The sequence below is a fragment of the Phasianus colchicus genome, chromosome Z, assembly GCF_987193195.1.
Source record: "Phasianus colchicus chromosome Z, bPhaCol1.hap1.1, whole genome shotgun sequence".
NCBI classification, from domain to species: Eukaryota; Metazoa; Chordata; class Aves; order Galliformes; family Phasianidae; genus Phasianus; species Phasianus colchicus.
The window spans coordinates 82,642,543-82,655,401 of record NC_143476.1 but is presented as its reverse complement, the minus strand read 5'-3'; the positions used below and the strand labels follow the sequence as shown (position 1 = coordinate 82,655,401).

At 43.3% G+C, this 12,859-nt stretch overlaps 2 protein-coding genes across 2 annotated transcripts in view; both read right to left on the bottom strand.

Annotated features, from left to right (window-relative positions):
* Positions 1-622: 622 nt before the first annotated feature.
* Positions 623-1,992, bottom strand: MRPL17 (mitochondrial ribosomal protein L17). Its single transcript, XM_031609869.2, has 3 exons — positions 1,414-1,992; positions 1,264-1,332; positions 623-1,196 (listed from the first exon to the last, which is right to left on the bottom strand). Exons 1-3 carry the CDS (start codon positions 1,585-1,587, stop codon positions 948-950), a joined length of 492 nt encoding a protein of 163 aa, XP_031465729.1. The 5' UTR covers positions 1,588-1,992; the 3' UTR covers positions 623-947.
* Positions 1,993-2,135: 143 nt separating this feature from the next.
* CCBE1 (collagen and calcium binding EGF domains 1) overlaps positions 2,136-12,859 on the bottom strand; it is an 88,362-nt gene continuing 77,638 nt past the window's right edge. Inside the window, exons 7-11 of the mRNA XM_031609868.2 lie at positions 10,008-10,128; positions 7,839-7,978; positions 7,715-7,750; positions 7,099-7,134; positions 2,136-6,122 (exon numbers count right to left, since the gene is read on the bottom strand). Coding sequence (XP_031465728.2) covers positions 5,889-6,122; positions 7,099-7,134; positions 7,715-7,750; positions 7,839-7,978; positions 10,008-10,128 — 567 coding nt within the window. The 3' untranslated portion in view covers positions 2,136-5,888. The remainder of the gene's footprint in view (positions 6,123-7,098; positions 7,135-7,714; positions 7,751-7,838; positions 7,979-10,007; positions 10,129-12,859) is intronic.

The following is a 12,859-nucleotide window of genomic DNA, read 5'->3' as shown; positions in this document are numbered from 1 at the left end:
AGTGGGTCTGTGGGAGAGTTCTGAAGAAAGCATGACTGAATTGTAAACTCTTTCATGTGAGTTAACACATTTCAGCTAACATTCCACTACCTAAGATTACTGGGTAGTCTGAGAGGGAGAAAGGAACACAATGTGTCTATTTCTTTTCCCCAACTAGAAGCTACAGCTAGGACTGAACAAATTAAGGGCAAAGCTAGCAATTCCAAGTTTGGTATTTCCAAGTTGTTACATTATTGCCTGTAAAAGTTCTGCCTCTATCCCTTTGCTGTAAGAGCACAATAATGAGGTTTCCTACAACCCTGCACCTGAGGCTGTCTACCAAGTTCAGTAATGACAGCTTAGTCCTGCCCACGTTGCCTTCTAGTAATACAATTTGCTGTAGTACTGCTGCTTTTATGAATTTCAGTGCTACTGTCCTCGTTTACAGTCAGCACTGCTGGAACAGTGAAGCTAACTCGATTCTTTTCTGAATTTCCAGCGCTGAAAGTCTGCACAGTGGCTTCTAAAGAATATAAAGTTATGTGGAGACATTATCCCAGAATACAGGGCTGCAGGATCAGAAATTGCCTGGAATAAATGATTAACTCCTGCACACAATAACATAATCCAAGCAGAAACGAACTCACTTTTCAAAGTAGTTTATTTACACAGAGGATATCAACCACTAGGGCTCGCAGCTTGATTTCCTTCTCTTGTGAAGTTGCTACTAAATCACAGGAAAGTGAAGGTAAACCTTGAGCTTGTGCCCCTGTTATGATCATTTAAGGCTAGGAATAAATCCTGAGCCCTCCCTAAACACCTTCCACCCCTGTGCTCCAGGAGAGCAGCAGGTGTCCTGCCCCGGGATGCGAGCTCGCTGCCCAATGCACAGGCAGCTCACCCCAGGCCCCATCCTGCTGCCCACGTGGGACATGCTGGGGGCAGAGCAGGATGCCTGCACGGTGCCCTCAGGGGCCTGCAGCCCGCTGGGCGTCCTCCCGGCAGCCCTTCAGCAGCTGGTTGAGCAGCGTCTTCTCGCTGTCACGACGCGGGCGGATGAGCGGTGGGAAGGGGTTCCCCTTCAGCTCGATCACAGCCATCTTGGCGCGGTCCAGGCTGTCCCGGCTGGGGATGTGCAGCATGCGGGTGTAGCTGCCGGGGTGCGGCTGGAAGCGGGGCGCCAGCACTTTGAACAGCTTGTGGACGAGGTCCTTCTCCTGCGGGACGGCACGCTCAGCCCCGGGCCCGCGGGACGGGGGCGGCGAGGGGCCGGGCGCTACCTACCGTCAGCCAGAAATCCGCCATGCGCATGGCGCGCTCGTCCGTGTCCCCGCGCTTGGCGTAGTCGATGAGCTGCGGGGAAGAAGCGGGGCACGGCCGTCAGCGCCCCTCAGCCGGCGCTCCCGCCCACCGCGGCCCGGCCCCGCCGCTCACCCGCTCCGCGTAGCCTCGCATCTCGTCGGCGCGCGCCCACGGAGCCTCGATGCGCTCGTGCCGCACCAGCGCCGTCACCAGGTTGCGCAGCAGGTCGAGGCGCGAGCGCGGGCCGTGCCCCAGCCGCCGGTACACGCGCCCGTGCGAGATCGCGGCTACCAGCGACAGCCGCATCCCGCCGCCGCCGCCGCGCTAACCGGAAGGGGGCTCGTCGCGCGTCAGTGACGTCACAGACGCGACAGCGCGACGCAGCCATCTCACGCGGGCGCGTTGCATGCCGGGAGCTGTAGTCTCAGCGTGGAGCGCGGCACGCCGGTGGCGATGCGGTGCGGCTGGGAGGTGGGGGAGTCAGCGTCCCCAGAGCTGCTCAGCAACCGCGGGGATGTGGCACTGAGGGAGCGGGCAGTGGGCGAGGCGGGGCGGGTTGGATGAGGAGCTCTGAGAGGTCTGAATGATTCTGTAGCTGTTAGCTGCGTGTGCCGACAGCGCGGGTAAGAGCACCGGGGGCAGCGCTCGCCAGGCCGTAGCCGTACCGAGGTGGGTACGTGCCTCATTGCCAGAGCACGGGACGCCGTACCCCCAGAGCTGCGCCCGTGGCTGTGCGCATCGCCCAGCTCCCAGCAGGGTGTGAAAGGCAGCGTCAGGAGGCGTCCTCCTCGTTTCTCCCAGTCACTGCTGCAAGTGCAAGCAAAACTACATGGAACAAAAGCAACTGCCAACAGTGTAAGAAAAAATATCTTTGTTATTACGAATACATCATAAAGTCACGATCATTTTATACACATTTTAGTATTTTGCATATAAATAAAGTGAACAGTATAGTTACTGGAATGCATAATAGGAACAAACGTGTCGATCTTAAGTGAAATTAACAATTTCTTGGACCCCATCTTTTGTTGCTTCTTTGGGGCTTAACATGTTAGCTCTGAAATACTTATGGGAAAAGTGTTATTCAAACCGGGACCAAAAATAACTCCAGGGATTGTCATAATTCTGTTCACAATCAATTTTCCTCTCCTTTTCCTGGTTTAACCTGTCCGTGCAAGAATTGTTATGTGTCAGTATTCTAGTTTTGCAAGGAAGACTAATCCCATATGTCCCTGGAAGGTTTATGTTTTTGTTAAGCCTTTTAACAAGCAGTATTTCCCCATCACTACACACTCTTGCAAATGTTTCTGTTAAATATATTTCCAATATTAATAAAATAACAAACTCTTTATTATCCTTCTGCTTATAACTCGATGTCTTAACATCAAAATAATATTTCTTTCTAATAAAACTATACATAGTATTTATACAAAACAAAGTTGTCATGTGCGTGAGCCTAGTAACGAAACTGGACATGATTACAGATGTTACTGCATTCTTCTTGGGTTATTACTTTTGGAGCTATAGAGAAATAAATAATTTATAAGCTAATAACTTTCTTCTCTCTCTCTGGTAACTGCTTAAAACTGGAGATGACTCTTCTGATCTGTGCTTATAGAAGTTTGGGTGCGCTTAAGAAAGCTTCATTTTTGTGAGCTTCTGCATCTAGAAACTGTAGTGAAATGGTTCTGATACAATGTGTTATGAAAGCTATCATACAATTAATGAGAAATAAAATGATAAAGGTGTACACAGAGGTTCTCAGACACAAGGCCGATCCTTCCCAGCCAGCTTTACTCAGAGGAACTCTCCCTGCTAGAGGCATTCCTCTCTCCTGTGGAGTGAACGTGTCCTTACCACAGCATCTTCTCCTTGCTGCTGGGACTCAGCCAACAGCACTTTGGGGCAAGGAGTCTGTGGAAAGGAGGTGAGGCACAAGGACAAACCCAAGTTGCTCTTTCCTTCACCATTTTTATGGAGGAAGCATGTATGCTGGAAAGAAACAGCTCTGGACTGTGAAAAAAAAAAACAAACAACGTGGTGCTGACTATAGAAAGAAGTTATTGAGAAAGGCATTCAGAAGGGCATGTAAAAATGTGCCCTATTTCATGCCCTCAAGAACGTGGGACAGCTTTCTGCACTTACAACAAGGCATGTATTTTACCTACTTTTCTGGTGCAGTATCAGAATTTCTCTTCCCTGAATACTTATGCAAGGCAGAGCAACTACTGCATTCCCCTGAATTCAGTTGTCAGACCGTAGAACTGGTATTTGTCTATATTCAGAAAAGCAGAGCTGAGAACTCAAATAAGAGCCTTTTTTTTTTTTTTTTTTTTTTTTTAGAACACACCTTCTTGTGTGCAGTGGGCAATAGAATTTAGTCAGTATGGAGGAAGTGACTCATTTAATTCATTGTTCAATATCTGGTGGTTCAAACAGAACCTAATTCTGTAGTGGAACTCAACCTGGTCCAGCAGGTCATGGGTTGTAGTGGTGAACATATGCAAGAGTTAGATAATTTGCAACAGTTACAAATACATAATTGGACATTTAACAATTGTACTTATTGCATATTCATGAACTACATAATTTGTACCCAGTTGCCTCTTTGAAATTTAGAAAATAATACATACATGCCTCAACTAATGCTGCCTTAGAAGTTTCTTTCAGTCTGCTGTATGTAAGAACACCCTTCCTTTGGCCAGAAGTTCCTTCCTCAAGTCTCACTGATATCCCCATTACCTCCTTCATAAGATTTCTTGGATCTCCAGCTGCTGGGTGGGGTCCTTTCAGAGGAGAAGCCCAAAGACCGGAGAGTGAGAGCACTCATTTTTCCTTAGCTATACTGGTGGCTTAGTCATTGCTGTGTAAATACTGATATGCGTATAGTGTGAAGAGGAATTAAGAACATTAATGTTCTTAAACCTAATGCTCTTGCTTGTGGCATACTGATAGTGAAAAGTTGTGAAACAATTACAGGAATGAAGAAAATCCTCTTAAGATAATATACAAAAGATACGGAAGGTCTAGACAGCCAGCTGTTTATATAACATGACCTGTTCTGGTGGTAGGGATTACACCAACTATCTTTTGGCCTAGAGAATATGGAAGGGGATCCAAAACTTTACAGATTATCTGAAAAGGACCTCCGTATGTTTTTAGCAGTATTTATTCTACTAGAACTTGCAAGCCATGGAAAACATGGCAAAATAAATTCTTCTTTGCATTTGTGATGTGGACAGGACCCAGCACTAAACATCTTGTGGAAGTAGCAGCTACACAGATACAAGATTGAAGTTTGGTGCTTAATATACTCCTTTATCTTCTAAGCATGGTAAAGTCCTCAGCAGCTGAGAAAATCCCCATTAAAAAGTTAACATACATCATCGATGAGGTATGATCTAATTTGTGCATCCCATTTTCCAGTGTAAAAAAAGGGCACTCCCTTTCATCCCTCTTCACAAATACAGGATCCCATGTGCAGCACCTGACCTTAACTATACTTGTATCATGTGAAATGTTTTGTCATGTGCACTCCTGCACCTAACCATACCCCTCATATACCCAGCCAAATACATTGCAACTCTTGTGTTCCAGTTCTGTGAATGCCATTTAGGTTGCTCTCATGCAGCAGAGGAACAAAACAGATGGAAGCTCTTTGCAAACGAGGCCTCTCTCTGGTCTCAGTTTTACTTGGATCAAGTAAAATTGAGTTAGCATTTCACCAAGGAAGACAAGCACCTGCAGGAAGTCAGAACCTCGACTTTCTGCAAGGTTGAGATATTTGTACTTGCCAATAAGCCAACTTGATTGACATATGCTTGCTTTTCCTGCTTTTTCCCTGTTCTTTTGCTCATCTGTGTGAAAATGTATCCAATATGAATCTGCTGAGAAAGAGAACTGGGTTTCACACTGAGCAGTGAAAGAACGATAAGGGAAAAGTATTGTTAGTTTAGGACAAAGATGTCTTCTTGACTGTCTCTGTACAATTCTCTATTAACTGCAAGCCACATAATTTCTTGATCAACGAGCATCACTGCTTCATCTTAATTTCTTTTTCTGTCATGGGGAAGCATAATAGAAGGTGACTCCTGGCCTCTGCTGTGAAACAGAGATCCACTTTTCACACTCTCCTAAGCTTGGGGACACTAGCTGGAGACTTGTGTTCAGTAGGATAATTCATTTGCATGTATAAATAAATGTGAACCTAAGCTTTCATGACTGATATCTTTCGGGGATGATGTTCAGCTACCTCTCTCACCTCTCTTCCCCTCGCAAAATTTAGGTACAGGGTCATTTGGACACAGAACCACAGGTAGGCAGATGAGATGCTGTTGTCTGCCCCATTAGCTAGCTCTTGCCTGATTCACGCTAGCCCTATACATTAAGAAGGTTTTCCTGATAAACTACATACAATGCACAGTGCAGGCTTGAAGGTATAGAATTACTGCAAGGAGGCCATCATGAACTGGGAAAGCTACAGTACAGGCAGTATGGTTAGGGAAAAGCAAAGAGAAAGATGGGAAATAACCTATATGTATTTTACATCGTCAGTGCATTTTTATGACAAAGATCTCTAGAGGGGCTCTATTTTTCAGTAGGCATAGCTAAGGATGGGCTGCCTTCTGTATCCTGGAGTCTCTGGGTGCTGCCCGTGGTTTGTAGTCTTCTCCAGATCCAAAATCTACTGTGTCATGATAGTTTGTAAATTCCTGAGGTAATGGAAACTCCTCTGTTGATGAATGAGTCCTCCGTCCAAACACTCGCTCCTGCAGCTCTGCGATGTCATTTCTGATGTCTGCCATCATCAGCAATAGGAAGTCAAACGAACCTGGTGGGCCCTGTAGTCACAAGCCATGGTCGTATCATATTTAAGTTTTCAAATGGGTTGATATAATTACCCTTGCAGGAATAATTCACTAAAATACTGCTTCATATCTACTGACAGAAATTAAACATCCCTTCCTGAATCCACTTGCTCAGGAAACAGTTTTCAAAAAGCAAAGTTGTGGATGTTTTGTTCTGTTTCATTTTGTTTCGTTTTCAGACAAAGACTTGAAAAGAGGACAGAAATACTGGCTCCATGTAATTCTTATTAAACTGATAGAATAACTAATTAAAAATCGGTAATATTTCTTTTAAAAATCCTTTGGGGAATGCTGATATTTGGAAGATATTTCAGTATATTAACCCCACTGTTGTCTAGTACTTACAATGTTCACTGGTAATTATGATGTAGGGAGTATCTACCTGTTTCTATCTAATTTCAGAATACCATTGTTTCTTTTTAGCTGACTTCACGCAGTAGACTGCTGTTCAATACTGAGGATCCTCTGCTGCACACTCCTAAAAATCCATTTCATCAAAAGACCATGACAAACAACATCTTAATCAATTTCAGTTAAAAACAGATTACGGACACCCCATCCTTCTCTTGATGATTTGCTGAATGCCTACGGCTTGCCATGTTCCAGAGAGAGATGAGAGGCAGGATTTTATAATGTTTCAGTGCTCACATTCCCACGAGTGTTGGCTGAACTGTGCTAACTAGCACTCTGCATGTATTCTCATGTCTTTGCCAGCTAACACGTCCCACTGCTTACTGCATTCAGTGTAGCATTTAGTGAAGGTGGAGGTGTGTAGGCAACAGGCTTGGAAGAAAACTGGATATCACTTTCTTTCCAATGACCTTTTCTCTGCATGTAAAGTGTAATTCACTGTAATTTTGACAAAGGAGAAGTTTATCTTCCTTTTGGCTGGTCTGCTGATAGCCAGCATCACTTTGCTGTAGAAATGATTGCTGTGAGTGATACTTACAGGTATCCCTTTTGGTCCTGGTGCACCTCGCTCCCCCTGTAATCAATACCACCTCAGTTAAGTTGCTGTGACAAAAGGTAACCAAAAAATCAAAGTTTACCTGTGAAGATTCCCTTACTGGCTACAGATGAAGAATCATCAGCTTACTTTGCTAACTTTGCTTGCTCAGAAAAATAAAACAAAGTGAAGTGGGAACAAGTATACCAAGAAGAACCAGGGATATACCAGAAGGAACACAGGAAATTGCCACCTGCTCTAGCAGGAGCAAAGCTGGATGCTTCTGATGTTTCTCCTGGATGGTAGCAAACAAACCTGTTCACCAGAGAAGATCACAAAAAAACAGTGTAATGAAATGGGCGAGAGAAAAAATGTTTTTTCTTCAAAAAGCCAAAATAGTGGCAGAGAAAGAAAAAAAAAGCTGCTTGACAGCTGACAGGGCTATTATTTTTAAGATTTAAGGAATGGGAAGGACAGAATTGCATGAGAAAGACACAAAGGGATAGGACAACAGAGTATTTTCAGCCTAGCAAAGGAAATGAGATGGTAAAAGACTGCAAGTGCATAGAGAGTATCTAGCAAGCCTGCACTTCACAAGGTACATTGTACCTCTCCTCACCTTGCTGCCATCTCTCCCTGGTGCTCCAGGTGGGCCCTGCAACAGAAAAGAAAGTGTTCACAAGAACGTGATTGGTTGCAGGCCTAAGCTCAATCAGTGCATGAGAGGAGCTGAGAATACTGACCACGGGGCCTCGTCTGCCCTGTTTAATGTGGGATATATCTGGAGATGGACCCATAGGTCCCATTGATCCCCGGGGGCCTGGCTGTCCAGGTGGTCCAGGTGACCCAGGAACTCCTTGACTTCCTTTTGGTCCTGGTGCCCCTGCAATTGACAGCAAAGGTTATCTGCCAGGGAAAGCCTTCAGCATGCTTCATCAGCATTTGCAATGGGGATGGGCTATTTTTTGAACCATCCAATTGACTGGTTACCTTAACATACCCAAACCCACTATGTAACCAACACAGAAGTCATTATAGATAACATCACTCCTTGTCACAGTAACTACAAGCAGTCTTAATAAAGCAATGAAATCCTGTGTATTAAAAATAAATAAATCCGAAGAACAACAAAACCAACAATCCAACAACAACAACAAAAACACACACACAAAAAAACCTAAACAAACAACAACAAAAAGAAACCAGAAAGCAACACAAGATTGCCACTGCCAAGTGACTGGTGACACAGGCCAGGGATGAAAAGAAAAGCAGAAAAGTCTCATTTTCACACAGTGAAGAAAAGGGGAAAAGAACAAGTCACATCTCAGAATCATCTCATAAAAAGAAAGACTCAGAAAACTCATGGAGATGTTGGGTCAATGCCACCTATATGACTGGCACAGAAGCAAACCCTTTTCAGCAGTGATTTACAAGTCTCTTTTTCACAGCATGGCAGCCAAGATATTAGGGCAAGAAAAACTCTGTTCTTGGATTTTACTTTATACCCTTTTCAGCTTCTGTTGGCTCAGCAGAAAATGCTAGTTTCTAGGAGGCACCCAGGAAACAAAGTAGAGGTTTAGATCAAGAGAACACTGTGGAAAGCTAAACAGAAAATAAGGCATCTAAAAGAACATTTGCACTGAATAAAAGTTCATTAAAATGTCATTGGCAGAAGCGCTTTGTAATTAGAGGGGAAAGCACTTTCCTGCATACTGAAGTCATGTGAAAGACCCAAGAAATGAAAGGCAGAGAGCAAAAAAAGGGTTCATAAGGACAGGATATTCACAGCTAGGGTTTTCACAAGGATTAAGTTCAGCGGTGAGCACCTCGGACTGCTGCTCAAGTCTTGGCATGCTGTTGGTAATGGCAGAGCTGGGGAGAAGGTCAGCGGGGATGAAGAGAGAATTCTACAGTACCTTGGACAGCTCAGTGATGGGAACCAGATGGAAGACATGCAGAGCCAGCCTGCGACAGAGAGATTGCAAGACGGTGTGCCATACATTTCAGAGGCTGACACAGAATCTCTAACCACATGGTTATAGTTTTATGTTATTTATGTTATAGTGAAGACTGAAGAGACTCATCTTTCAAGAAAATGAGATAAAAACTCCAAAAAAAAAAAGAAAAAAAAAATATTGCAGAAGTGGGGACAAATTAAGGGCAGTTCTGCATGTAGAGAATCAAACCTGGTAAGGAATATCAGCTATTCCTTGGTAAGACTATTCCACGAACTCAGAACAGTACTAAAATTCCCTGCATTTACTGCTAGCCCAAAATCATATTTGCATTCAACAGTTAGCAAAACTGTAAATACCACTGTAGGTTGCAGGATGTCTGGCTTAAATTAGAGAATTAGGAACTCTGCTTTTCTCATTGTTTTACCCTATACCTTATAAAATGAAGGTAAGAGTGTAGTTTTACTTTTCAGGTTTCTTTGAATCCCGAGCACAACATAAAATCAAGAAATTGATCCTTGCAAAACCAGACAAGGAAAAATAAAACATTTGGCACAAACTCCCACAAACTGAAAGCAAATCTTCTTCTCTATTAACAATCTAAAATACTAGGTATTTCTGAAATGTAATGGAGGGTGCTTAATATAGAGTTAAGAAATGGGGAATGACAAGTGAAGCAGGTGAAATATCGTAGGGAGAGGGAGAAAATTAACACATGCAGAACAAAGCCAGTTTGCATGCCAAGAAATACATGGAAGCAAGAAATACAAGGGACTGTTGTTAGAAAGTTGGCAGAGGATGACTGAATAATGACCAGTGTTTTTCAATTTATTACAAATGAAAATATAATCATAGCAATCACAATACGTAACACATGAAATCCTATTATACTGGAAGACTGAAGCTTATTATTTTTTCTCATGGCATTAATTCATACCCACATCCCTCTGGTCTTACCTGGAGGACCTTGTTGGCCAGGCTGTCCTGGGGGGCCAGGAATGTATGCATTAGATGCAAGCACTTTTTCACCAGTGATTTGCTTGCTAAGATCAGCAGCATTATTTGGTAGCAAAGCAACCTGTCAAAAGCAAAAATCACTGTAAGCTCTCCATCCTTAAGCTGGATAAATAGCACTGTTGATTAAGATTTCATGAGGACAAATATCACATTTACGTACTTCAGAAAAATTGTAAAATATTTATTGATACCCGTATTTATACTAAAACTGTTCTGCAACCTTAGTCAGGATTACACTTCGCATGATATCAAGCAACTTAACACAGGGAGAAAAGAAAATGCAACCATTATTCCCTGATAGCAGTAAAAGAAATCAGTTCTGCAGCTAATTCATAAGGGTGCACCAACGGCACATGGCTGTGTGCAGATGAATTGCCCAGTGTAAGGGCACAGGACATGACAACTGGATGGGAGATCCTGGAGATTATTCACACTTCCTGTATCACATACCAAGGGCTGGAAGATACCACGTGAAAAACATGATTCCATTTGTTTTTAAGGCATTTATACATTCTGATACTTTACTTCCCTTGGGACGTGGAGCCAGCATCTTGTTAGTAACCCTGATTACTAGTTACCTGTAAGGATGTTCACCTTCCAAGTCATCATGGAAATACTGCAAGTCTATCCAAATGGAGGACAGAAGTGATTCAGGACAGATACAGCAAAAAGCTGTGAAAAACTGAAGTCTGATAACTGGTTGGCATTTCTCAGAAAACTTCTTTTTCCTTCTTTGAGTTTTCCTCTGTTCATTTTCTATGCTTTTTCAGGCCAACATCTGCTCAGATATTTACATTTGAATTGCGGTACAAGCTCCTAACTTCTCAGCAGTTTCAGTGGAACCAAAATGCTTTGTGGATCTGGCCTTGTATCACACTGTTTAACCCAATGGAGCTTGCATCTGCTCTGAATAAAGTCACAAGGCAAAAGCAAGTAAGAACGTAAGGAAAACTGCATACTGTGGTTTAAAATGTCATTAACCATTAAATATCAATTCCTGCTTGCCCAGATTGAATGTATTTAATAACAAAACGTATTTAAAAATATTCTGCAAATGCTTAGTGTCTCCAGAGGAAGCTGAGGGGAGATGATAAGCCAGAAGGCTGGTCTACAGTGAGAAGTTTATTAGTGCTGAATGGGATGCATGTGGACTGGGGAATTTTGCTCTGCCAATCAGAACTGTTTCAGCAGGATCAGGATAGATCTATCCCTGGGTCATCTCTGTTGCTTCCCTGAATAAATTTGGCTCACTGGATTCTACAACGTTTGCATAGGAGAGGAGCATCAACTAATATGTATAACCCCTGCCTTCTGCTAGTGCTTTTAATCAGTTGTTTGGAATTCCCTGCACTGTTTTCAGGACTCCTCCTCATGTAATTATTCGATATATACCCTCCTGCCCTTCACACAAACTTCATGTTTGTAAAGCACTGAAAAAATAGTAATGCTATGCACTTGCAATACCCAGTATATGTGGGCAAATTTATTTTGGCAAACAAGTTATTAGTGAATGAAAGCACATTGAAGAGCAGCCAGTGCTGCTTGCAGTTTAAGGCTGAATGCACCAGAACAGTTTTGAAGGAAGAAAAAGTAAGGAAAGTACACTGGAAATGCAGAGCTCCCAGTGGCACTTCATAAACAATGGGATACAAAATATGAGAGAAACACAAGGGGTTAGCAGCCATTCCTGACTTGTGCTTTGGAGAGCATTGCTGCTCCAAAGGCAAGGTGAGTGCTCTGAATAAACTAAGCAACAAGATGAAAGCCTTACGGGAATCTCATGTGCTCCCTCCTCCCCTCTGGAAATCAAGCACTTCACAGAAGCACCACAGGGTGGTGATTTAGCACGCCTGCTGCTCTGGTGTTGGCCTTTTGCACTGTTATGTTGGATTTTCAATAGAAGAACGTTTTCTTCATTTTATATGAGAACCTGACAGCACTGTATTTTTGAGGCAGTTTTTAAGTAAGAATATTTTTGCTGTCATCAATGAGGCTCAAAGAGGTCAGGAGCAATTCATCTCTTCCAGCCTTCCTGAGCAGGAACAGTTATTCATACTGAAGAAAAAGTGAGTGTTTCTCCTTGAGAGCGGCCACCACTGAGTGTCTTATTAATGGATCTTCTCTCCAGAGCTTGGGCCCACCTGAGGGAGCTGCTAGTTACTGCACAGCCTCTGCTGTGAATAGCTCTTCAGATTATATTGCAAATGGCCAGCCTGGTTTAAAAAGATGCAACTCATCATGAAGGAGATTTGGAAGTGTATTCTTTTCTGTTGCATAAATAAAGTACTGGCTTGTTCCTGCCAGCAAGGCTGTTTTAACAATAACTTAGTTTAAAAAAAGATCACATAGCTGCTGTGAAAGCATCTACACATGCTTCCCCACTGAGTCAGCTGGACTTCGGCACACACTGGGAATGCCAAAATACCCAAGATCTGGTCTAGCTCATTGCTCTTTGATACCTTCTGGACAGAAAATGGCTGTTACGTGCACTATGGCCAAACCATGTGTTTTTGATATTGACTCATATCCTCTCAGGGACTGGCTATACTCACTAGCGTAATTTCTGTTTCACCTTTTAGCTCTATGAGGATCTTGATCCAGAGTGACCTTGGCTTTCTCCTTCCACAGCTCCAAATCTCAGTGGCCCTTGAAAAATATTTTTCCACATGCGTGCAAATATTAGTGAGGGACTACTTTAAAGAAAGACAGTGCTAGAGATAAGATCCCATATATTCAGTGCTGAATGTTGCACCGGAGTTTTGGGTAGTTTCTAGATCTGTGGTCTATGTGAC